This window comes from Muscardinus avellanarius (assembly GCF_963383645.1).
Source record: "Muscardinus avellanarius genome assembly, chromosome: 6".
Taxonomy (NCBI): Eukaryota; Metazoa; Chordata; class Mammalia; order Rodentia; family Gliridae; genus Muscardinus; species Muscardinus avellanarius.
In genome coordinates, this window is record NC_137791.1 from 105,324,544 (window position 1) to 105,352,334 (window position 27,791).

General features: G+C 39.8%; 1 protein-coding gene across 1 annotated transcript in view; it reads right to left on the reverse strand.

Annotated features, from left to right (window-relative positions):
• Window positions 1-25,658, reverse strand: part of NSUN7 (NOP2/Sun RNA methyltransferase family member 7) — a gene marked incomplete at both ends in the record, with an annotated part of 36,471 nt that extends 10,813 nt beyond the window's left edge. The window contains 6 exons of the mRNA XM_080697005.1: window positions 3,822-4,032; window positions 5,109-5,292; window positions 5,846-5,998; window positions 17,068-17,198; window positions 17,783-17,841; window positions 25,349-25,658. Coding sequence (XP_080553131.1) covers window positions 3,822-4,032; window positions 5,109-5,292; window positions 5,846-5,998; window positions 17,068-17,198; window positions 17,783-17,841; window positions 25,349-25,658 — 1,048 coding nt within the window. The remainder of the gene's footprint in view (window positions 1-3,821; window positions 4,033-5,108; window positions 5,293-5,845; window positions 5,999-17,067; window positions 17,199-17,782; window positions 17,842-25,348) is intronic.
• Between the last annotated feature and the right edge of the window lie 2,133 nt (window positions 25,659-27,791).

Sequence of the window (27,791 nt, forward strand, 5' to 3'; positions counted from 1 at the left end):
TATAAATAGCAAGTAGTTGATCTTTTGAAATTCAATGTTGATATTCTTTTTCCTCTTCAAGAATTCGGCCTATGCATTTTAATGTTTTAATATTATATATCATAATATGTTTATATACTATTTAATGTGTTATATCTAATATAAACAAATATATATGTACTTTGGTTTAATCTACCACCCTATATGCTTTCTACTGATCCTGCTTTTTTTCTTTCTTTCTTTTTTTGTGGTACTGGGGGTTGAACCCAGGGGCATTCTACCTCCAAGCTACTTCCCTAGCCCAATTTTTTATTCTTTATTTTGAAACAGGGCCTAAGTAGCTGAGGCTGGCTGTGGACCTGGGATCCTCCTGTCTAAGCCTCCCAAGTACTGGGATTAAAAGCATGCACCACCACACCTGGCTGATCCTGCATTTTCTCTGATCCCTTTCTCTTCTTTCTCTTTAGATTCATATTCTAATTCCATATTTCATTCCTCTTGCCTTTAAACTATTAATTATACATTTTTATTATGTGTTCACTGATTATCCCAGACAGTAAAACATATACCACTTATTTACTATAATTTACTACTTTTATCACTTCCCGGGAAAGCAAAGATCACACACTTTTTCCATTTCTGATTCTCTAAAATTCTAATTTATTTTATAACATAGATATTTTTAACACTATAGACAGTCATTTGCAATCCCATAAGACATTAGTTTATAATCATTTAGGTTTAGCAAGGTACTTAGCTTTTTCCATTGTTCATTTTTCCCTGAATCCCCAGCTTTCTATACAATATTTCTTCTACCCAAATATTTCCTCTATCATGTCTACCAGTGACAAACTCTCAGATTTTGTAGTCTGAGAAAATATTTCATTATATTTATTTTTGTTTGGTTGGTTTTTGTGGTACTGGGGATTGAACCCAGGGGCATTCTACCCCCAAGATATCACAATTTTAAATTTTGTTTTGAAACAAGGTCTATATCCCCATTAATTTTAATTTTTTTTATTTTGAAAAAAGGTCTTGCCAGGTTGCTGAGAATCTTGCTGAGTTGCTAAGGCTGTCCTTGGACCTGCAATACTCCTGTCTCAGCTTCCCAAATATTGAGTTTATAGGCATGTACCACCACCCTATTTCAAATATTACTTTTTTTCTGGATTAAAAAAATCTAGTCTGCCGGGCGTGGTGGCACACGCTTGTAATCCCTGCGCTTGGGAGGCAGAGACAGGAGGATCGCTCAGGTTCAAAGCCAGCCATACTGGCTTAAGAGATCCTGTTTCCAAATAAAAATATAAAATAGGTCTTGGAGTGTAGCCCAGAGGTAGAAGGGTTTCCAGGAACCCTGGTACCACCAAAAAACAAACAAACAAACAAAAATCTAGTGTGGAAATTTCTTTCAGCACTATATTAAATAGACTTCTAATTTAGTGAAAAGTTACTTTTTGCTTTTATTGCTATTTCATTAAGGTAACATGTATTTTCTCTTTGCCTCCTTACCACTGCACTTGACTTTCAGTAATTAAAAGGGTTTAATCAGTCTATTTTAGCTGCTATAACAAAAAGTCCTGAGTAGCTTATAAATAAAAGAAATTTACTTCTCACAATTTTGGAGACAGGAAAGTCCAAAATCCAGCCACCAGCAAATTCAGAGACTGGTGAGGGTCCACTTTCCTATAAATAGTACTTTTTTCCCTGTGTCCTCACGTGGTCTGGTCCGTAAGGGTACTAATCCCACTTGCAAGGGCTCTGCCCTGATGACCTCATCAACCTCCAAAAGGCCCCACCTACCTCCTCCTAGCATCGCTTGGGGTTAGGATTCTAACATGTGGATATGGAAGGGAAATAAACTTTCAGACCACAGTATATGCTTACCATATGTTTATTTATATTTATTCTTACTAGAGTATTATTCTTAAATCTATGACATAATGTCTTCCATTCATTTTGGAAAAATCCCAGCCTGAAACTCAAATATTGTTTCTTCCAATTCCATCCCTTTGTTGCAGAGATTCCAATAGTCATACACATGATATCACTGGGTCACCTGATTATTTTTATATTATTCAACCTTTATTCTCCCCATGCCTTAGTCTGAATATTTTCCTCTGGCCATCAGTCCTTTTTCTTTCTTTAAAACTTTTTAAATGTATAATTAAACCCCTCTATTCATTTCTCTTTCTTTTTACTTGGTGCTAGAGATTGAGCCGAGGACCTGGCATGTGCTAAGCACATGTTCTGCCACTTAAGTGTGCTCCAGCCCCAGTTATTTCTTAATTTCACATACCATGTTGGCTTTTTTTCTTACTGTATTTTTCAGTTTTCTGCTGAAATTCTAAAGTTTTTCATTTACTTTCTTCAGCATATTAATCATAATTATTTTAAAGTCTACATCTGAAATACCCAGTGACTAGATCCTGCATGGGTCTGAATCGAGTTATAATCTATTATTTCTCAACCTTTTGGCTAAGATCAAGTGTAGAAGATGTGCATTTAATGGTTGAGTCATATCTTTTCTTCCTGTCAGCTTTTTTGAGTGCCAGACATTACATTTGGAAAAAATTAGGAAATAATTAGACACTTAGGATGATGCTATTTTTTTCCAGAGAAAATTTACTTTTGCTTCTGAGAAGAGCGTAGGCCTTGCTAAGACTGTATCGCCTTAACTCCCAGGTCATATTAATTCAACTGGGAAATAAGATGAATAGAATTTAGCTCCAGTACTTTGGAGGACTGAACACTATCCAAGGTATACTTCTGTGCTCCAAGTAAAATCCCAGGTTTTTTTGTTTGTTTTTGTGGTACTGGGGATAGAACCCAGGGACACTCTACCACTGGGTTACATCACCAGGCCTTTAAAAAAAATGTTTTTTTGAACAGTGCCTAAACCTTTATTTTTCATAATCTACATTTTTCAAATTAGACAGTTTTACAATGAATGACAGAAAAGGAAACTTAAAATACCAATAGTTTACATGTAAGCTTGCATCCAGTCTTAATCAAAAGAAGAAGACCAGTCGGGCGTGGTGGCGCACGCTTGTAATCCCCGCGCTTGGGAGGCAGAGACAGGAGGATCGCGCAGGTTCAAAGCCGGCCGCGCGCGCTGGCTTAGGAGACCCTGTTTCCAAATAAAAATGTAAAAATAGGTCTGGGAGTGTAGCCCGGAGGTAGAAGGGCTTCCAGGAACCCCAGTACCACCAAAAAAAAAAAAAAAAAAGTAGACCAGATAGATAGGGTCTTGCCAAATTGCCCAGGCAATTTCTTTCTGGTACTGGGGATTGAGCCTACCTCTGAGCTACATTCCTAGCCCTTTTAATTTTTTTTTTTTTTTAATTTTGAAACATAGTCTTGCTAAGTTGCTGAGATTCTCAGTAAGTTGTTGAGGCTGGCCTTGACCTTGCAATACTGCTGTCTCAGCCTCCCCAATACCAGGGTCACAGGTGTGCACCCACCTTTCCCAACTGGAAAAATATTTTTTAAAAAGCAGAAAGCCTAAAAAATTTAGGTTTTAGTTTTTATATTATCTTTGTCAATTAAATACATGTGAATATGTTATTATTTATTAAATGATGAGCCACATCTATCTGAACTAAATATTCAAATTATGTTATAGCTCAATACCAAATACTATTCAAAAGTACCAAAATATTATTTTAACCTGCACCTGCTGAACCTACATTAAACAATAAAAGCTGGATATACTATAGATTAGTGAGATTTTAAGAATACAGTTTACATAAAAATATTTTATATTACAAAATAAATTCAAACATTTTTAACATTTCTAAAATCTCACAGAACAATAATCACTAAAAAATAATATGTGTACATACTTTTACATCCCATTTTTGTGAAAAGGTTCTTCAAGTCAGGATCTTTAGTTTGTGTTTGTATTCCACATACAAATATTTTTGAAGTATTATTATTGGTTAGGATTGACATATGGGCCACTGTGTACCACGAACCTGTATTGACTATTAAGATGTCATCATCTATATTTATTAAAGACTTTACAGAATGGACAGCAAGACTTCGAGATTTGTCCTACAAGATAATAGTATGATTAGAATTTTAAAGGGTATGACTAAAACATAACTTCTTTTTGATTTAGATAAAAGAAAGTACTTGATAAGAATCTTGAAGAGATACCTAACCCATTCTAGTGTAAAATATCTTTATATCTACATAAAAAGCTTAAAAAGAAAACATAAATATATTTGTAACAAAGAACTTTGTTAGCCTAAATCATGACTGTCATTTAATTTTGTGTAGTAATGAGGAAATGCTAAAATCCCTAAGATTAATAAATTAGTAATGTCTTAGCTCCCAATCTTATCCCTTCATGAAAATCCATTCGTTGGCTACTACCATTTTTTTCTTGCCCATTACACTGTCACCTAAACTGCTGCTAGAGATTAAAATTAAGACGTTTGAGTGAGAAGATTGTAAAAGAAGGTTTGTCAGACTGGGTTTCTCTCGTTAATTTCAGTGCTTGATAATTGATTTTGCTCGGAAATATGGGTGTAGGGAAGGGAAAAACCTTAGAAGCCTAAGGTGAATCTCAGGTAAGAATTGGAATCTAAGGGTAAAAATGACTTCAATCTAATTATTTGGATTATGTATTCTTCATCCTAATGAAACCACATTATACCTCACAACCTCTTCGTATATTGATAACTATTGTACACCTCTTCCAAATAAAATCTGTAATATTATATTAAAAAGTGTAGAGAAAGTATTACACATACACAGACTTTTCACATGCAGGATGGCAGTACTATCTTCCCCAGAAATGGAAGAAAAGGTCTCATTGTAGCTTCTCCTGAATCCTCTTTTAGAAGAAAATATACAACCTTTCAGCTGCCAGTAAGCTCCCACTCTATGAATTTGGAGAGGAGAATATGTTCTTTATAACTTCAAATAATACAAAGATGTCAAGGTATAATAGGAGTACTGGCCGTAGAGATATTTATTTTATTCATGGTGACAATCAGGCCTTAAAAATCTCTCCATTAATCCATAAAAAAATATAAATAGCATTAGATTTTATTTTTAGGTGGCGGGATTCTTGGGATAAGTAGGATTGCTGAGAATCACAGTGAAAGTAAATAATACTTTACCTGAAAAATAAGTTTGTAATCTTTGAAAAGATCTAAATTTATAAGATCTTTTTTAAGGTAAGATGGAAAAATTAAAACATCAAAACAGTGTTGGTCCACAGCAAAGACTTTTTCATCAATATGCAACAGAGATTTGACTTTATTATAACCTTTTTTCTTCAAGTTGTTATAAACTTCTTCAGGGCTGTAAATATATAACACTGGCTATAATTTTAAATATAATACAGTAAGAATATATTTAACATCAACACCTTTTTCCTGCAATTCAAAAAAATGTGATTGCATTTAAAGGAACTCATGTGTTTGTAGATGTAAGTTAAAGGATAAATAGAAACATAAAGGTTAACATATTTACGTAATTACCTTTGACAATTTGGTGATAAGATTTGGAAATAAACTAGGATTCTCTAATCATACCCCTAAATGTGTGCCCCCCGCCCTTAAAATGATGTTATGGTTTGTTTTTGGTTTTTGGTGGTACTGGGGGTGGAACCCAGAGGCTTTCTACCTCCGGGCTATACTCCCAGACCTTTATTTTATATCTTATTTGGAAACAGGGTCTCACTAAGTTGCTGAGAGCCTCACTAAGTAGCTGAGGCTGGCTTCGAACCCATGCAATCCTCCTGTTTCAGGCTCCCAAACGCGGGGATTACAAGCGTGCACCACCACGCCCGGATGATATTATGTTATTTTAAAAGATGAAAACTAGAAATATAAATTTTTATTGAAATTCTTACCTGATTTTGCAAGTATTAATCCAAGCATAAAGCGGCAAAGTAGAGGCTCTTAGTTCCTGTTTCCTAACTATTTCTGGCAGAATATGGTAAATTGAAAGGGCATCATGTTTGATTCGACATCTTGCCAATGCCGCAGCCAATTTTGTCTTAAAACTAGAGACAAAAAAATCCCTTTTGATGACTAATGCATTTGAGACAAGACTATCAATTTCTTCACTAGAAATATTAACAAATTACATTTATAACCTTAACAATTAATAATTTCATTTCAAATCATTGACGCTTAGCCAGGCATTGTGGTGCCCGCTTGTAATCCCAGAATTTGGGAGGCTGAGAAAGAGGATCGCAGTTTGTGGACAGCCTCAGCTACTTAGGCCCTTTGCAACTCAATGAGACCCTGTTTCAAAATAAAGAATAAAAAAAAATAGGGCTGGGGTGTAGCTTGGAGGTAGAATGCCCCTGAGCTCCTTCCCCAGTACCACAAAAGAAAAAAAAAATTATTGAAGCCTAAAATATACCTTTGTCATATTTGAAAATAGGAATACAATCATCTTAATCCCTTTCTTCTGTTTTTAATACCCCTGTATGGTTGTGTGTTCCTCAAATATTTATATCTATATTCTAGTGAAATACAAACATTATTTAGTGAAAACGGTGTAGGATTTAGAGCCAGACACCCTGAAGCTAAACCCAGGTTCTGTCACTTGCAGCTGTGTAGTGTCAGGAATGTTACTTCTCTTCCTTGGCCTCAGTTTTCTCATCTGCAAAGCTGGTCAACTAACCTTGCTATTAATGTCATTATTACTGATCATGTGTGCAAAATACTCAGTCACAGTGCCTAGCACATAGGAGGTGCTCATTATAGCTGTCATTATCATAGATGGCAACAGTATAGCCTTAATAAAAGAAATGTCATGAAGCCGGGTGTTGTGGCACATGCCTGTAATCTCAGGATTACAGGTTCCAGGCCAGCCTCAGCAACTTAGTGAGATGCTGTGTAAAAATAAAAAATAAAATAGAAGACTGTGAGTATAGATGAGGGGTAGAATGCCCCCGGCTTCAATGCCAGTACCAAGAAAAGACATAAATTTGTAGCAAGACTTGCCCAGTTCTAAATATCCCATGCTTCAAAGTTCAAAATAACAAACAACAAAAATAATAATCAATTTAATATCACCAGGAAGACAATACTTTTTTTTTAATGCAGCATTGAGGGTGGAACCCAGGGGAATACTACCTCCAAGCTATATCCCCAACCCAATTTTTTTCTTCTTTATTTTTGAAACAGAGTCTCACTGAGTTGAGGAGGACCTCACTAAGTAGCTGAGGCTGTCCTCAAACTGCGATCCTCCTTTCTCATCCTTCCAAATGCTGGGATTACAAGCATGCACCACTGTGCCCAGAGACACAATACATTTTTAATACATGAGAATACAGGACTTATGCCTGGCCAATATTCAAAGCATTTTCACAGTAGGAATCTAGTCGAATAAACTTCAAGAAAAACATTGATGGAGAAATAAGATGCCACAGACTCAAGAACAATTTGAGTTCCCTTGAAGTATGGTACAGAAAGTAGCAGACATTCTCTGGTAATTGGTGCAGGCCCAGTTAAGATGACACAAAGGCTGTGTGGAAGCAGGGCAAGGGAGCGAATGGGCTGCCGGTTGTTTCCAGCACCTACTGTTGAACACGACTTTCCTTCCTCATGCCTGCAGTCTCCATGGTTTAAACTTCATATCTACACAACAGAATGAGAACTTTGCACCCATAAAAGTGCTTATGTGGGAACACCTGTGTCGGTGTGAGAGCGAGAGAAAGAATACAGGGCACCTGGGGAAAAGAGGGAAGGGTCACCCACCACTGAACTTTATTCTAAGTTCATTATATTCCTAAAAGTTCAGTGGTGGGTGACCCTTCCCTCTTCTCATTTGCTAATTTGCTAAGGCTGACCATGAACCTATAATCCTCCAAGTCTCAGCCTCCCAAGTACAGAGATTACAGGTATGCGTCACTGTGCTCAGCTAGGATTACATAATTACAATTTAACATTTAGAAAGAAAGCTCTGCCTGTGTTTGTCCCAGGGATGCTGATTAAAGAGATAATTGGACAATGTTGTGATAAATACAAACCAAGTAATTCAGTGAGTAGTCTTTGTTACCATAAATTGAACACAGTAGGTATTTGAAAATACTGTTTTATAAAAAATACTCTGTAATCAAACATCTCAGTGTTTATTATAAAACAGTAACTCATCACTTTTGTACTAGTTTATTTCTGGTGTGCACTAATGTACTGTATCATTTTTTTAGTGTCCCCTACTATAGTACTGTGCTATTTATGGTCATGCTAAGTTGCTCAGAGGCTCTCTACATTGCTGAAGCTGTCTTTGAACCTAGGATCCTCCTGTCTCAACCTTCCAAGTACTAGGATTACAGGTGTGTGCTACCCTGTCCAACTAGTTACATAATTCTTAAGCCTAAATCTTGGATAAAATCCATTAGCTAAGGAGTGAAATCCAAATTTCGTTATCATGGCATACTAGGATATTAATAGCCTTAACCAACTCTTCCTACTACAATTCCACCACATTCATTCATTCATTCATTCATTTTTTATGTGGTACTGGGGATTGAACGCAGGGGTATTCTACCTCTGAGCTATACCCCAGTCCTATTTTTTTTTAAACAAGGTCTCACTAGGCTACTGAGGCTATCCTCAAATCTGTGATTCTCCTCTCTCAGCCTCCCAAGTGCTGGGATTACAGGCATGTACCACCATACCCAATCCTCATCCATAAATCTCTTTACCAGTCCTATAATGCTCATAATTAAAGTATTTACTTCTTGGCTACTATTAACTAAGTACTGTGATCAGACATGGAACTATAGAGATTAAAAGATAATTTCTAAAGTAATTTCTAATTTGGTGATAAAACAGACTACAAATAGTTATCGCGCTATATGATGCATAGGTAAAGAAGGAAGTCAGTGTATTGGAAGAAATATATCAGAATCAGCCCGAAGGGGCTTCTAAGAGGAAAGGTTTGAGTTAACTATTCAAGGAGGAGCAAGACTTTTCCAGACCAAAGGAGGAGAAAAGACAGAGAGAGCGTGCATTTTCAGACCACAAAGGGAGAAGAGCCACACAAAGGGCGGAGGAGGGTCAAAGCCTATTGCTGAGCAGAGACAGTGAGAGCGCCAGAGCTCTAACCACAGAGCTTACCTATCTTGTGTAGATCCTGGGGCTTTTTTTTCTGCAGGAAATAGAAAGCCACTTAAGAGTAGAGAAATATCAATTCATTCACTGAATAATTAACTATATATTCCAGGCCCTGTCTTAGTTCCAGGAGCAAGGGAGTGAGCAAGGAAGACTATTTCAAACATAAAAATCTTTATGACTATTAGGAAGAGAAAAGGTGTTTTAAAAATGTCCTGAGTAGTAATGACAAGGAAAGGCAGGATGCTGTGGTGGCAGAGGGAGGGCCTGGAGTTACACTTCAGCAAAGCCAGGGAGCAGGGGAGTGGCCGGGGTGATGGAGAGATGTGAGAAGCTGCTCAGTGCTCTAGGCCCAGGGCCTCAACACAGCAGCTATCTGCCAGGCGTGGACTATGTGCTGAGAAGTTGAGAGATTTGCAGAGCCGGAAGGAAAGCAAAAATGAAAGCCTGGAGCATGCTAAGTGTGTGGGAAGGAGATCTGATACAGCCCCTAGGTTTTGAGACTGGGCCACCAAAAAGTTGAAGCCCGGCAATCAAGTAAAAAGGAACAACTTCCCTTTCCTGAAAGATGTTTATCTGCCAGTGTCTTTGGCCATGGTGAATTGGTCGAGGGTACACAATTGGCCCAAGCCAGGATTCAGGGACTCTTTGGATGTAGCAATAGGGAGATAAGCCAGTTTCTCTAATGGTCCATGCTATATGTAAAGCTCCTGAGTTGTTGGCAGCCAGCTGATGAAAGATGGAGCCAAAGCAGACACAGGTGCGGCCGAGTCCTGACACTCTCTGAGCCCTGAGTTCTAGTCATCAGGAAAGTCACATCACTGTCCTTCCTGCAGTCTCAGGGTCAGTTCTGCCAGGATGCATTTTATAATAAATTCTCCCTTTGGTCTAATTTTTCAGTTGCATAAAAAGAATCTTAACAAATACATTGTTTCCCTCTTTTATTTTATTTTTTCTTTGTGGTGCTTAAGATAAAAGTCAAGACCTCCTGTATGCTGGGCAAGTGCTCTGCCACTGAGCTAGACACCCAGCACTCCTCCAGTTTTGTTTTGTTTTGTTTTAATGAAATGGGTTTTACTTTTTGGGGCCCTAAAATTTTCAGAAATACTTACCTAACAATGAACAAAATAACTCAACTTTTGTGTGTAAGTATTAACTAAGTATTTTCTTAATGGCAAAAGATAATTTTTTGCTTGGAGAACCTAGAATAAGACACTATACAGACAACTGTTCAGAGTCTTCACTAGGTACGTGAAATAGGAGAAGAGTTCCCAAAAAAGGCCTGGAGAGAATGTGAGGGATAAAGACCCAGGCTCAAATGTTTGAGCAGCCTTTGGCAAATAAGGAATCACAGCATTGTGGGTAAGGAGAGACATGGGGAAAAAGAAAAAGAATATATCTGAGCCAATAAATATGGTTTATTTGCATGGTTGTTTAACCATAAATCATTCAGTGTAAATTATCTTACCATTTAGCAGAATCAAGAAGGAGAAAATAATGATCATTTCCAAAACTCGGATCTGTTTCTTAACTCAGTGAGATTGCCATTTCCACTTCCTGTATTGCAGTTTGGGAAGTCCCTCTAGGCACGAAGCCAAGACTGTGCTTGGGCTCAGCTCATTTGTGTTTGTCCTCCAGGGATCAAGTTACTGTGCTGTTCCTTGTCTCATACCTCAAACTTTACCTCATGCACTTTATCCACTTTTCTGGCTGTTTACATAGGAGGACAAGCCTGATCCAGGACACACTCTCATGCTCATTTTAAACTATGGCTCCAGCTGCCACGTGGGACGGGCAGTGGGAAAGTGAGAGTTACAGACACGGAAGCCAACAAGGAGGCCATCGCTGCAGTCCAAGTGATAGATGATGGTGGTGTGGATTCGGATGGCAGTAGTGGAGATGGTAAGATGTGGACAGATTCAGCATATGTTCTTGAATTGGAGTTACAGAACTTGATGCATTAGATACAGGAGGGCACAGTGGAGGGGAGGAAAGGAGAACCAAAGATGATAATAAGGTATTAAAAAACTAGTTGCAGCCAATCATGGTGGCACATGCCCATACTTTTGAGGCTCAGACAGGAGAATTGCGGTTTGAAACAGCCTCAGCAATTTAGTGAGACTCTGAGTGACCTAGCAAGATCCTGTTTTTAAAAGGTTTGGGGGTATAGTTTCAAGGTAGAATGCCCCTGAGTTCAATTCCTAGTACCACCCAAAAATAAATAAATAAATAAATAAATAAATAAATAATGAAGATATAAAAGTTGCACTTTCCATAAGGAATGAATTATTAAAGATTTTGCATATTTAAAAAGTATTAGGAAGCCAGGCAAGATGGCACACACTTGTAATCCAAGTAATGAGACAGGAAGATCACAGGTTCATGGCCAGCCTCAGCTACTTAGTGAGGCCCTCCATAATTTAGTGAGACCCTGTTTCAAAATAAAGAATAAAAAATAGGGCTGGGGGTGCGGCATGGAGGTAGAATGCCCCTGGGTTCAATCCTCAGCACCGCAAAAAAAAAAAATTAATAGGAATCATGTTGAATTATATCTCTAAAGCCGTGAATAAAGGGAAAGGTACAAGTTGGTACCTTTTTGATTTATAGGATATAAGTGTGATAAAACACAGGATACGTGGGAGGGATGAAAACAGGCCAAACACAATTTTCATATGGAAGAAATCAGTTTCATTCAATTTCCTTTTTAAATTTTTTGCAATACTGGGGATGGAACCCTCTAGTCCTATTTTTTAGTCTCTATATTTTTTGAAACATTTGAGTTGCAAATGGCTTTGCTAAGTAGCTGATGCTGTCCACGAATCAAAATCCTCTGGTCTCCACCTCCTGAATGCTGGGATTATAGGCATGCACCACCACGCCCAGTCTCAATTTCTTCATAATTACTTCCTCTATCATTCTTTTGCCTCTTAGTATACATATAGGAAGGTATACTTTGAACTTTTAGTGATTCCACTTTCCTGGGAACAACAGTGCAAAAATAAGTAAGTCGCATAGTGCTGCCATCTCTCCCAGTGGGGGGCCAAGGCCTTCAATTTCTCTTTCAGAGCTCAGTTAAAGCTTTCAATTATTCCTGCTGCTTGGAGCCAGTAGGGAACATGCAACTGCTGGTGTATGTCACTGTCCTTAGCCCAGGTCTGCACCTGTTGGCCTGTTATAATGAGTACCTCTTCAGAGACCTTGCAGCTCCTTGAAGAGTGCAGGTCCAACACTGCAACACAGAGGCACAAGTAAAAACTTTCAAGAAGACCCCAAAGACATGAGACACAGAAAGGAGGATCAATATGTGGGACTGCATTGAACTGAAGAGCTTCTATACAGCAAAGGAAACTATCAAGACCCTCAGCAGAGAGCCAACAGAATGGGAGAACATTTTTGCCAACTACTTCTCTGATAGAGGACTAATATCTAGAAAAGACAAATAACTCAAGAAACTCAGTGCTAAGGAAACAAATAACCCAATCAAAAAATGGGCAAGTGAACTAAATAGATACTTCACAAAAGAAGAAATTCAAATGACCATTAAATGTACAAAAAATGTTCAACAGCATTAGCAATTACAAATTTCACCTAACCCCAATTAGAATGGCAAATCATTAAAAATACAACAACAAATGCTGATAAGGGTATAGAGAAGTAGGGACTCTAATACATTGCTGGTGGGATTGCAAATTAGTGAAACCACTTTGGAAAACAGTATGGAGGATTCTCAGAAGAATGGGAACAAACCTACCATATGATCCAGCAATACCACTTCTGGGTATCTACCCAAAAGAATGAAAACCAAACTACCAAACTAATGCATGTGTATCTATGTTTAGGGCTGCACAAATCACAATTGCCAAACTATGGAACCTGCCAAGATGTTCATCAACAGATGAATGAATTACAAAACTGTGGGATATGTACACAATGGAATTTTACTCAGCCATAAAGAAGAACAAAATTATATTGTTTGCAAGAAAATGGATAGAAACGGAGAACATTATGCTAAATGAGATTAGCTAGTCACAAAAAGTGAAAAGGTACACATGGGACCTAGGAGGGACTCTAGACAAAGAAGGAGAAATCTCAGATGAGCAAAGAAGGCGACCTGAGGGAGGTGGGAGGGGGAGAGGGAAAGCTCCCTAATGTTCACAATCTACAACAAACATCAAAGTCAGACACTAAGCCAAACTAGAGAGGGGGATGGGGTGGAAACTGGCTAAAAGTGTGGCGTGTACATGCATGCCTCTACCATCCTGTACCTCATAATGGTATATGATTATAATGCACCAATAGATTCTTAATCATCAGTACCTCTGTCACTTGCCACTACCAAGGGCCGACCATAGGCCACTGACAGTTGTTCAATGGTGGCTACAGTATGTTGCATAATAATGAATTGAGCATAACATGACTAATTTTGGAATAAGATTTGTATTATATAAACGTCTGTGGGTTTAGTAGGGGAAAAACTCTTGTGCTGACAACAACGTAATCAGATCTGTATCACCACTGAAAGGTGGAAGAGTGTGCATTAAAGGGAATATCTGGGGAATCAGGAGTCCTTACACAACTATCTGTTGGTTCTCCTGGCCCACTAAGAGGTATCCTCTGCTCATCCTATTCCCATCTGCCACATTAGCATCATCAGCTAAAGCCCACCGCTGGTGAGCCCATAGTGTGGTCTTCCTTACTTGGTTAGAGCTCTGTGGCATTCCTGGCTGACTCAGTCTAACCTCAAGTCCCATGAGCCCCTCTGAGACTAAGTTAAAATGCCCAGAAAGTCTCCTAAGTTCTATTCAAACAGGAACCAAGAAGCACAAGAAGACTGAAAGTCAGAGCCTGTCCCAAGGCATACTCCTCCATCGAGCTTCTTGCACACATCTGGATGCCCATCCTCAGAAGCATGTTGTCCAGTACTGGTATGATCAGGGATGGGCTCCCCCAACCTCAAACAGTAAATGTGAGAGAGATCCGTACTTATCCATACGCACCTGATTGCTTTTGCTGCTCTCCACCCCATGATTTCTCGTGGCTATGGGTGACGTGAGCTATGACTATGTCCTCCTTTAACCTGCAGAACATCTCAGCAAGCCCCACTATCTTAGGTGGGAAGAGTGGTAGCTTATAAATGGCTACTCTGGAGTCAGAACGCCTGAGTGCTGATTCTGGATACTCCACTTTCTAGATCTGTGTCTATAGGCGGGGGCCTCAGTTTTCCTACATGTTACTGGTTGGTAACAGCAACCAGCTCATAGCTTGTTATGTAAAAAGTTTCTTAGAACAATGAATGATTGAGACACCTTAAATGTTCAATAAAGCTATTATTACTCTAGTACCTGAACTCAGCCTCCAATAATTTAAATAAAATGGCTTGAATTTCCCATAGAAATATAAAATAAGACATCATACTGACAACTGTTTCAGACTATTCATTAGGTAAAAAAAAAAAAATCTTCCTACAGGATTGTTATACTTTCTCTTAAAGTCCAACAACATGGTGACCAAATCTATAACTGAAAGTGTCTTAGTCTGTTTTGAGTGCAGTAACAGAACATCTGAGACTGAGTACATGAAAAAGCACACACATTGATTATCTCCCAGTTCTGGAGACTGAGTAGCCTAAGGTCAAGGTGCTGGCACCTGGAGAGGGCCTTCTTGGTGGAAGGCAGAAGGGCAAGAGTGCAGAGAAGAAAGCCACTCCTGCACGCCCTGCTAATACTGGAATTCAGCTGCTCAGGAGGACAGAACCCTCGGGAACAGAGCACCTCCCACTAGGTCCCACAACTCACACTGCCCCCGCAGAGATTGAGTGGCAACACATGAACCCTGGGGACACAGGCAGGCCATAACAAGCAAGCATGCATCGTTTATTGATCCTTTACTATGTGTCTGCTGCTGAGTGTTTTACATGCCTTAGTGTAATTGGTTCCAATTAATCTTTTAGAGGGGATCTTTTTATTATCCTCATGGTAGGCTTCTGTTGATATTTAGGATAAAAAGAAAACATTTAAATCGAATTAGTTTGTTCTTTATAGATATTTTGTTTTTTGGTGGTACTGGGGTTCCTGGAAGCCCTTCTACCTCCGGGCTACACTCCCAGACCTATTTTTATACTTATTTGAAAACAGGGTCTCTTAAGCCAACGCGGCTGGCTTCGAACCTGTGCAATCCTCCTGTCTCCGTCTCCCAAGAGCAGGGATTACGAGCATGCGCCACCACGCCCGGCTAGATTATATTTTTTAAAAAAGCCAACTGTGGTGGTGCACCCTTGTAGTCCCAGTATTTAGGAGGTTGAGACAGTAGGTTTGTGACCAGCCTCAGCTACTTAGTGAGGCCCTGTTTTAAAATAAAAAATAAAAAATAGGGCTGGGGGTGTGCCTTGGAGGTAGAATGCCTCTGGGTTCAATCCCTAGTACCATAAAAAAAATTTTTTTTTTCCAATTTGGCAAAATAGTGAATTCTTATCCACTGTTGGGGTTTTCTAATTTGATTCATGATTTCATGATAGATTTTTTGTGTGTGTGGTGGTACTGGGGATGGAACCCTTCTACCACCAGGCTACACTCTCAGACCTATTTTATATTTTATTTGGAAACAGGGTCTCTTAAGCCAGCAAGGCTGGCTTTGAAACTAAGCGATCCTCTTGTCTCCGCCTCCCAAGCACAGAGATTACAAGTGTGCGCCACCACGTCCGGCTCATGATAGATTTTTTTAAAGAGCTAAATATAAAGCTAAGGAAACAAATACTAGCTGTTTCAGATTAAGTTTAATTTATATATGTGCTAAAAATTATTAGGATCTTTGTGTGTATGGTACCAGGGATTGAATCCAGGGGCATTCTATCTCTAAGCTACACCCCAGCCCTATTTTATTTTTTTTTATTTTGAAACAGAGTCTCACTAAATTGTGGAGGACCTCACTAAGTTGTTGAGACTGACTACAAACTTGTGATCCTCCTGTCTCAGTCTCCCAAGTACTGAGATTACAGGTGTGTGCCACCATGCCTGGAACTAAGAACTTTTAATGATTTCCCACATGCTAATTTGTTGTGTCTTACAATTCAATCTTTCAAAAGAATTTGATTTTGTGTGTGTGTGTGTGTGTGTGTGTGTGTGTGTGTGTGTGTGTGTGTGTGTTACTGGGGTGGAACCTAGGGGCTTTCTACCTCCGGGCTATACTCCAGACCTATTTTATATTTTATTTGGAAACAGGGTCTCACTCAGTTGCTGAGAGCCTCACTAAGTAGCTGAAGCTGGCTTCAAACCTGTGTGATCCTCCTGTCTCAGCCTCCCACATACTGGGATTACAAGTGTGTGCCACCACACCTGGCTCTTTTGCTGTTTTGTTTTGAAACAGAATTTTGCTAGGTTGTTGAGAATCTCGCTAGTACACTGCTGAGGCTTTTCTTAAATCTGTGATTCTCTTTTCTCAGCCTCCCAAGTACTGGGGTTATAGGCATGTGCCACCATGCCAGCCTAACAATTTGATTTTAAATAGAATACTTAGTCTGTTCCAGACTGTTTAGAAAAGAACTGAGGAAATTATGAACATTCACATTTCTTCTCCATAAATTTTAACACTTATCCATATATTATACTGCAAACAATTTTTCTAGTAAAAACACTAATATTGGGATTGTGTATGTAGCTCAGTGGTAGAGTACTTGCCTAGAAAGCACAAGACCCTGAGTTCAATCCCCAGTGCCACAAAAAGAAACAAACAAGCTGAGTGTGGTGGCACACGCTTGTAATCCCTGTGCTTGGGAGGCTGAGACAGGAGGACCGCACAGGTTCAAAGTCAGCCTCAGCTACTTAGTGAGGCTCTCAGCAACTTAGTGAGACCCTGTTTCCAAATAAAGTATAAAATAGGCCTGGGAGTATAGCCCACAGGTAGAAGGCCCCTGGGTTCCACCCTAAGTACCACTCACACACAAAAAGAAACAAACATCACTATTATTGATTTTATGTAAAACATACTTTTTCACCCGTACAATTACCTGTTAAGAAGATTCTCTACTTCTTGAACTTCTGGTATGGACTCTTCGTTCTCAGGGAGGACACGAGCTTGAAATTTTCTGTCTTGGAAATCGTACAGCATCACAATAATAAGACTGCTCAAATGATCTGGCTGCCAAAGGAAACATGCACACAGAAATGGATACAAACAAAATCTAGTAGCAATATCTCACATTCCCTTATTTTTTATAACAGGAGGAGTATGAATATTTCTAGACAGTCTGGTTGAACTTGAAAATAGAAAATATACCCTTCAAAATGGAAAAATATTCCAGTAAGCAATTTCAAAAAAGACAGTTTTGTCATGCCCATCAAAATGAAAGGTCAGTATTAAAAGTAGGAGTCTGTATGTTGAAGAGGTTTCAGTACTAAGCAAACTAGTTATTTAAATCTGAAGCTTTTTAGTATTTTCTGAAAAAAATCATTAGACAAGCTAATTCTGTGTGTGTGTATGTGTGTGTGTGTGTGTGTGTGTGTGTGTGTGTGTGTGTGTGGGGTACTGGGGTTCCTGGAAGCCCTTCTACCTCCAGGCTACACTCCCAGACCTATTTTTACATTTTTATTTTGGAAACAGGGTCTCCTAAGCACAGCTGGCTTCGAACCTGTGTGATCCTCCTGTCTCTGCCTCCCAAGCGCCGGAATTATGCGAGACCACGCCCGGCTTAGACAAGCTAATTCTAAAAGTTGTCTACTTACTATTGTGGTACTTGGGAAGATATAGCTGTCTATTAATATAGTTTCCAAAATATCTTGATCTGCAAGACATGGGAAATGTCTATTACTGAAAATGAAAATGTGAAATCAAAATACACCTTACACAATGCCATAAAATAGGTTTACATTCCTATCTAAACATACTTCAGTTCTTAGTAAAGATTTAAACTATAATAACACAATAAAATATTTTAAATTTTATTTATTTATTTTGGTGGTACTGGGGGTGGAACCCAGGGCTTTCTACCTCCAGGATATACTCCCAGACCTATTTTATATTTGGAAACAGGGTCTCACTAAGTTGCTGAGAGCCTCATTAAGAGCTGAGGCTGGCTTCGAACCTGTGCGATCCTCCTGTCTCAGCCTCCCACGTACTGGGATTACAAGAGTACACCACCATGTCAAGCTACAATAAAATATTTATAATCTTAATGAATCTTGGGCCCTTCTGGTCCAACCTTCACATGAAATCACTGTCAAAGAAGCATCCTCTGAATAATCAAAGTATAATAAAGAAATTCTAATCTTGTAATTTAGGTCCTTCCAAAGACATTAAAGGACATCTAATTAATAACGTTGAGCAACCTTTTTCTTAAGATTTCTTTCTCTTCCTTTTTTTTAGTTAATTTATTTGGTTTGGCACTAGAGATTTAACCCAGGAACATTCTACCCCTGAGTTACTTGACCAGCCTCTTTTTAAATTTTTTATTTTGAAACAGGGTCTCACTAAATTGGAGAGGGTCTCATGTTGCCGAGGCTGGCCATGAAACTGTTATCCTTCTGTCTGAACTTCCCAAGTACTGGGATTACAAGCATGGGCCAACACTTCTGGCTTTCTTACTTCTTTCTAAGTTTCGCTGGATTTGAGGTGCTAGTGTTCTATATACGCCCTATATTTATGAGGGATGTTGATATATAATCTTCTGTAACAGCCTTTCAGTTCAGTGTTGGTGTCAGGTATGTGCTGGCCTCACGAGTAGGGAGTATTTTTCATCCTCTATTCTTTCAAACAATTTGTGTTAGAGTGGCATTATTTCTAACTTAAATATCTGTTAGAATTCACTGTAAAGACACTGATGAGACAACACTTAATTTAAGATGCAAATGATAAAGAGTTGTCATGTAAGATCTGGTGGAGTCAGTAGTCCAGGCAGAGACTACAATGATATTGCAGAGATAGATCCTAAGTGGAAACAAAGGGATATGTTTAAAAACCTCAACAAAGCCAGGAGTGGTGGTGCACTTGTAATCCCAGCATTCGGGAGGCTGAGACCGGAGGATCGCGGTTCGCGGACAGCCTCAGCTACTTAGTGAGGCCCTCTGCAACTTAGTGAGACCCTGTTTCAAAATAAAGAATAAAAAATAGGGCAGGGGGTGTAGCTCGGAAGTCAAATGCCCCTGGGTTCCATCCCCAAACCCGCATAAACAAACAAACGAACAAACACCTCAACAGCATTCATGAATGCTTTTTCATACAATTACTTAAACTATGTACATATATATAGTCTATTATATGTATATCTGATGCTTTAATAAGAAAATTCACCGTAAAGACCTTTATGAGAAAACACTTAAGATCCAAATGACTAGGCGTGTCATGTATGATCTGGGTGGAGACAGTAGTCCAGGCAGAGACTACAATGGTTATTGCAGAGACACTACATGGAAACAAAGGGTCATGTTAAAAACCTCCACGGTGTTCATGAGTGCTTTTTTTTTTTTTAAAAAGAATACAATTACTTAAACTATATGTATAGTTTATTATGAACATATATGATGCTTCAATCAGAAAGCAAGCCTAGTTTCAATTCACTCAACGTAATGGAAAACCTATTATATGCAATATACACACTGAATTTTAATTTGAGAGATGGAATACTAGAAAGATAATCTAGGAGCACAGACTCCAGCTTTCAGAGGAAATCTTTTGGTAGTTGTTATCGTTTTTTTAACTTAAGCTCCATTCCTCATGGATTCTTTCCCTACTTGTACTCATTAGGGGCAGGTGGGTTTATTTGACTGGTGAAAGTGAAAGGATCTGAGCATCTCTCTCCCCCCTTTTCTCTCTGCAGGAGGCATGCACGCATTCCAGGGGGAAGAGGTCTGTGAGGACCATGGATTTGACAGGTAAGTTTCTAGTTCAGGAGGAAGGTGTTTATGTGCCGAATTTGTGGACAAAAGTACTTGTCCAGAAATCTAAAGCCATGACCCCAAATATTTTGTCTCTCAATTAGTTCCAAACTCAAACTCAGATATAAAGGAAGAATGCTAGTTCCCCCACCCCCAGAAAAAAAAAAAAACAAAAAACTTGGTCCATCTGGTCAGCTCTTCTGGAAGAAAGATGGAAGCTGTTTCTTCTTTTGACTCTTACCTAGGTTCTCCCTTTTTTGTTATATTTTTATAGAATTGCTTTATATGAGGCACTTCTAAAACCTTCACATCACATCAAGAATGCCAAGGCTTTCCTATAATTATAGAAACATAAAGATATTTTTGGTGTTGGGGATGAGGGTAACTTTTAAAAATTATTTGAGTCTTTTTGGCAAAATTATAAGAACAGCCACTAGCATGTTTGAAAGAATATCTGAAAGAAGTATATAAGAGGGAAGAAAAGCTAGCCATCACCAAATACACAACCATTATTCAGTCAGAAGCAGACAATATGGGACCATACAAAAGTAGAACCATGGATAGTAGCTGTTAGTCTACCACCCTCCAACCAGATAAAATATTTCATCTTCTTATCCTCTCTGCTAGATTCTTCAGGTACACCACTTAATTTCTTCTCGGGCTTCCTCTTGTTTTTTCAAATGTAAAATGAGAATCTTTCGTTTCAAAGGACTGTTTATCAAGTTAAATTAAGTATTTGTGAATCATAAAGATCTATCCAAATATAAAAGAATACTGTTGTCACTAAGAGAATTTAACGTCTTCTGCAAATCATAAGGAAAAGTTTAGCCCTTGACTAACCCCTAAAAGAAAACCTCTAAGCCCTTGAAATATCTTGCCTGACAAGTGTCATTATTTACCTTGGGCCTTGGGTCTTATGGTATCAGCTTAACTTCTGCAGAAGCTACCAGGTGAGTAACCAAATTCTGTCTACCAGACTGATCTCAATAAAATCCTAAATGGCAAGGCTCAGGAGAGCTTGCCCGGTCGCCAATCCTTCGTTACTGTTATTATATGTCATTACTGGGAGAATTAAGCACTGGGAGAATTAAGCACTGTTTATAAGATTTCGTACCAATAGGACAGTAAGGCACTTGGATCTGCTCTCTCCTGAACTCAGCTATGTGCCTTAACTGGTTTCTGGTTTTAATCTGTTGGTTTTTTTTGTTGTTGTTGTTTTGTTTTGTTTTCTGTAACCATGAATATAAAAGTTTTGCTAGGTTCTGTGAGTCCTTTTAGGGAATTGTTGGACCTGAGGGTGGTCTAGAGAACCCTTTACTATAATTATTACTTCCCAATAGCTAGAACTAAATGATATACATTAAGCATTTACTAGATATTTCAGATCATATGATTAAAATGACAGATTATATGATTCCAAAATGACCAGGTTAACATCACAGTCAGTTTCTGGGAGTAAAAGTTCAGCAGATACGATATATACCAGAAAAGCTAAAGAGTTAAACTGAAAAAAAAAAAAAAAAAAACTTAGCAGTTTCAAGGACATCTATCTCTTTCTTCTTTTTCCTTTTCTTTCTTCATTGGTTGTTTATTCGTTTCTTAAGAAATCATTTGGCCAGGTTTTCTTTTTTAATATGTAATATTCCTTGAAACATACAGAGATACTTTGAAAAATAAATAAATTAGCCCAGCAGTTTCCTTTGACAGAAGTCAAACTAACAAGAAAAAGGTTTCTCTTGTTTAACAGAAAATTGGCCTTGGGATTATATAGTAAACCAAAACTAGTGGCATTTTTTTAAAATCTCAAAAAACATCATACTGAGGCCTTTAAGCCTTTGAAAGGTTAATCAGATAGCCTCTCTGCTTGAAAGACTTCATGTACAAAAGGACATCCACAAAGAAACAAACAATAAAACAAAAGCATAAAGCATAACCAGAGGAATATACTTAAAATATACTTAAAATTAAGAGATTTTTTTCTTTCCTTCTTCCTCAAAAAAAATATGGTAATGTGATGTAGCTACCTACTCACAAAGTCACAAACAAAAGGGGCCATTATCCCAAGCACTCTCTACTTTGGATAAAACCTTCACAGCTCTTCTATTCCTGTAAGACCTTAGGGAAGAAATCCTGAGGTGTTTTTGTTTTTCTTGAGCCATTATTCCTGGAAACTAAAATGCATGAGTCAAATGTGAATTTACAAATATCACATGTGAAAGTATTAAAAAAAAAAAAAAAGGTTAATACAGAAAATAAAAGTGAAGCCGGGCGTGGTGGCACACGCTTGTAATCCAGCATTCGGGAGGCTGAGACCTGAGGATCACGGTGCGCGGACAGCCTCAGGTACTTTGTGAGGCCCTCTGCAACTCAGTGAGACCCGGTTTCAAAATAAAGAAAAAAAAAAATAGGGCAGGGGCTGTAGCTCAAAAGTCGAATGCCCCTGGGTTCCATTCCCCAGACCCGCAAAAAAAAAAAAAAAAAAAAAAAAAAAGTGAAATGATAGAAGCCTCCAATATTTTAAAAGTAAAATATCATGTAAGTAATTATCTTGGAAAACTCACTAGGTTGAAATTGTAATTTTTTGTTTATTTGTTTATTTGAAGTATGGGAGAATTGAATCCAGGACCTGGCATCTAACACCAATCCCTAAATTTCTCATTTTATTCCATTAGAATGTTTAGAAATTACCCAGGTGACAAGTAAAATCAAGATATTATTATATAAATATTTTTGAACAGGTAAACAATCATATCATTTTATTTTATAATTTGAATTTATAAATGAGAATATGTTAGGGAAAAACAGATTTATACAGACATACGACAATAATTTATTGGAATAGGATTCTTTTGGGTCATTAAGAAAGAATAAATAATCATAAGAACTTTTTTATAGAATAGAAAATGAAATGAAAAAAGTTGAAGTTGGTGGTGCAGGCTTGTAATCTCAGTACTTGGGAGGCTAAGACAGAAGGATCAGAGGTTCGAGAACAGCCTCAGCAAGGAGTGAGACTCATCAACCTAGCGAGACCGTTTCAAAATAAAAATAAAATAGGGCTGGGGGTGTATCTCAGAGGTAGAATGCCCCTGGGTTCAATTCCCAGTACCCAAAAAAGAAAAAAATCATAATCTACTGTGCACATCCCTATAACACAACCATCTAGTTAATGCATTAATTTTACATGGAATAATCCAGGCTTTTATGATTGATTTCTAAAGATTCAATATTCTATTAGGAAAACAAGCTGCCTATAACAAAATTCTAGCATTAACACTAGATGTCAATTAATCAACACAGCAACCCAGGCTGCATTCACTGCTGCAAGAAGAAATTTTTAAAGTGTTCAATTGGGTGAGGTATAGTGGTGCATAGCTGTAACCCTAGTGTTTGGGAGGCTGAGGTAGCAGGATCACAGGTTTGTGGCCAGCCTCAGAAACTTAGTGAGATTCCAAAAACTTAGTGATACCCTGTTTCAAAATAAAAGGTAAAAAGGGCTAGGGGCATAGCTGAAGGTAGAATGCCCCTGGGTTCAAGCCCCACACCCAAAATATAAGATTAAAGCAAGAATGTTCACTTGGCTTGCTGTGTAAAGGAGGACATTTAGGATGATAGAAAGGAGAAGAATGAAACAAAATTGGAACTTAAACTGGAGAAAGAAAAATGGTTATGACAGACTTAAAAAGGAAAAAACATCTTGAGAAGACAAAGATGAAAACTGAGGAGCAGTTCTAGACATCAAATTTGTCTTCATGACAAATCCTTGGCTTCAGAATTGAGCTGCCTCTTCTCCACAGACAACCCAAACTATATTCATGTCTATATAACCAGTGAGGCATTTGAATTCAACAATTTTAATAGCAATTTTTACTGCCTCCTATGTACAGAGATGTGCAAGGCCCAGTAAGTACTAATACTCAGGAGATCATGCAAATGAGTATTGTACTCTTCCAGATGTCTCTTTGGGAGGCCATGTGCTTATCATTTTAGCCATGCTGCCAATTTGCCAAACAGTTCTGGACCTTCTTTTTGGACCTACATTCAGTCAGGTTACAAACCAGTAAAAAGTTTAGAGTCACAACTAGTACAAAAACCTAAGCCTCCCAGCTTTTTGACAAGTGTCATGATAGTAATAAAATCTGGTTATTTAAGAGTCAACTCTACACTCAGAAGTTAGCCACTGTTGAAGGGATCTGAAACCCGGAATCTGGAACCCTAAAGGCAAATTAGAAAGGGGAATTCTACTAAAGTTGAGCTCTCCAAATTAAAGCTTTCAGCTAAGAATGGGATCAACTTAACTGGAGTTGATTTGATACCCCTTTTTAAAACATTGCATCACAGAGACACGCCTGGTGGCACACGCTTGGTAATCCCAAGTACTTGTGAGGCTGGGACAGGACAGCAGGTTTGAGGGCTGCCTCAGTGTGTAGGGAGACTCTCATCAGCCTAGAGAGATGTTCTTTTGATATAAAAATAAAATAGTAAAGTGTAGCTGGTTCAATCCCCAGTAAAACACACACACACACACACACACACACACACACACACACACACAAATTTTGCAAGCCAGGCAAGCTGGCACATGCTTGTAATTCCAGTACTTGGGAGGCTGAGACAGGAGGATCACAGGTTCAAAGCCAGCCTAGGCAACTTAGTGAGGATGTCAGCAACCTAGTGAGACCTTGTTTCCAAATAAGAAATAAATTGGGCTGGGGGTAAAGCTTGGAGGTAGAATGCCTCTGGGTTCCATCCATAGTGCAAAAAGAAAACAAAAAAAAGGTTTTTTTGCACCACGACTTATTTCATCTCCATTTCTTTCCCCACTTTACTGTCCTGCTAATCAAATTGCTTCCCGTTCATTTTAATGATTCTCCAGTACCTTTCTTTTTTTTCTGGGGGGGGGGGTGTCTGGGGATGGAACCAGGGGCATTCGACCTCCAAGCTACTCCACCTGCCCAATTTTTTATTCTTTATCTTGAAACCGGGTCTCACTGAGTTGCAGAGGGCCTCACTACGTAGCTGAGGCTGTCCGAGAACCGCCATCCTCTGGTCTCAGCCTCCTGAATGCTGGGATTACAGGCGTGTGCCACCAAGCCCGGCTCCAGTACCTTTGAAAACAAGGCTTGTGCTAAGCACTGGGAAATGTGTAGGGGGAAAAAAAGAAAAAAGCTAGGGCTGGGGGTGTAGCTCTGTGGAGAGCACTTGCCTACCACGCACAAGACCCTGGGTTGATCCCCAAAGCCACAAAACAACAACATACTTCGGAACTACTCCTTGACGTTTGCACTGAACCAACTATATGCACATGGGTAGAAACTAAACCTGGTGTGTTTGGTGGGGATGGGGAAGAGGGGTTGCATTCCACAGATTCTCTCGTCGTCGCTATTTTAGTGCTGATCTTCAAGACTAAGTACTACTCACACTTCAGGGCACTGAAAGCCAGTTCATAGGACGAGCGCTGGACGGATTCGTCCCCAGATTCGGACGAGGACGGCAGGGGTTCATTCCCGTACTTTATTACGACTTTTTCTGACGACTTTTCGATTCGAATACCCTGAAAAATATTCGCTGCCATAATGTATACCGAATCCGGGAAGCCGGTTTTTTCGGGTTCAACAACTGTAATTTTTTCGCCGGATACTTCTTCCCCTGACAGCGCCAGCGAAGCGAGTTGGGAGATCTCCTCGATATTTTCGTCCGGAAACTCCAGTTCACTCGCGGGGTTAAGCATGTTTGCCCCTCCTTGGCAGTCGTAATTTCGGCTTTTAAATTACAATTCAGATGTTGCGGGAAATGGGTTTTCTGGTATCTTAAGCATCATCGTCTCTGTGAAAAGAAAGGGTTATCTCGGTAAGTCACTGTGTCCGCAGCTCCTGTCTGGGTGGCCCCCTCCGCGGTACCATTAAAGACTAAGAGGTGCCATTTCCTGAGCATCCCCTACCAGGAGCCCGACGAGCCCCCAGAAAACTCCTGGGCCCACTGAGGAGCCGGCTGGAGCGCCCCGGCCCGCACCTGCGCCCGCAGCTCCGCCCCTACCCCAGGGCGGGTGTTGGGGCCCCGGGCGCGGCCCGCGAAGGCCTTTGGTTCAGACTCAGCTTCTCCCACCGGCGGGTTCGGGCAGGGGCGCGGCCGCCGGCCCCCGAAGGAGGCGCTCCGGGGCCTGGGCGGCGGAGGGACAGCGGTGAGCGCAGCGCCTCCCGCGGGACCTGCGGCTCAGGCTGCGGCAGCGTCAGCCTCCCCAGTCTCCCGCGGTCCGCGGCTTCCGGGCCCGGGTCTCCATGGCAACCGCGGCGGGGTGGGCGGGGCGGGCGCTGCCCCGGGGAGATCTCGCGAGACTTGGCAGGTGAGTCGCTCGGCCCGCCCTGCTTCTGCCCCCCGGGAGCATCGCCCCAGCGTCCCGCCGGGTCTTGTTTGGGGAACACTTAGGTATATTTTGAAGTAGTCTGGGGCGGTTCAGTGGTTTGCAACTCTCAGCTTCCTGAAGTGCTGGCTAAAGGTGGAAATTCCTGGAACTCAACCGCAGAGATTCTGAGTCGCTGGTTCTGGGGCGGAACCCAGGAATTTTGAGTTTTTTAAGTGGGTTACGCAGGTCAAAGCACCTTTGCCGTTAATTGGTTAAAAGTCCTTTCACCCCTCCGAACTTCCGTTGCTTCTCTTATAAACTAGATTGATTATCCCTGCTTATTTGGCATATGCGTTGTGATATTTGAATCTTTTTCTTCTTGGCTACCCGGTGAAACCCAAACCTTTGAGAGAGGCAGGACAGGGTCTTTTGGTATCTGACCTTGCCTCCCTTTCTATCTCCGTTGCGTGGCATCTCCAAGCCAGTCCCAACTTTATTTACTGGTGCTGGGGATTGACCCAAGGGGCATTCTACACTCCTAGCCCTTTGTTATTTTTTGTTTTGGAATGGTCTCACCAAGTTGCTGAGACTGATCTCAAACCTGAGATCCTCCAGTCTCAGCCTCCCAAGTACTGGGCTTACAGGGCAATGTTACCAAATTCCTCTCCAAACTTCCTTAACTTTAATTGTATTCCTTCGTTCTTGAAAATTTCCCCCTCTCTTTCTAGCTGGTGAACTCCTACTCAGACTTTGAAACGCGACACAAGCGTCACCTCTATGGAACCTTTCCAGAACTTGATTTGTGAGCATGTAAATTTAGTTGCTGCGATGGAGATATAAAAAAATTATGAACTGAACTAAACAGAAGTTTATTTCTTACAGGTCCTATTGGTCTAGTGGGATGCTTCCACAGAGTTGTCAGAGACTCAGATTCCCATTTGCATTTAAGGGATTTGCCCTTGTTGGCTTAGACTAAGATGGCTCTTCCCCAGGTCCATTTCCTGCACGGTAAGAGGGAAGGAGAGAGTATTGCCCTGGGTTTCAAAGGCACCACCAGAAAGGTGCACGCATCACTTTTGCTTACATCCCATTGGCCAGAACTTAGTCACATGGCAGCAAAGGAAGTTGGGAAATGTGTCCAGCTAAGGCGTGGCGGCGCACGCTTGTAATCCCCGCGCTTGGGAGCCTGAGACAGGAGGATCGTGCAGGTTCGAAGCCAGCCTCAGCTACTTAGTGAGGCTCTCAGCAACTTAGTGAGACCCTGTTTCCAAATAAAATATAAAATGGGTCTGGGAGTATAATCTGGAGGTAGAAAGCCTCTGGGTTCCACCCCCAGTACCACCAAAAAAAAAAAAAAAAAAAAAAAAAAAAAAAAAAAAAAAACTATTGCTGTAAGTGAAAAGAATAAATAATGGAGGAAATAACAGTTTTTCCTACAGACCTCTATTCCCTGACCTCCTCACCCACCAGCCCACCCACTTTTATTGTCTCCAGAATGTCAGAATGTTTTCTCTTCTATGT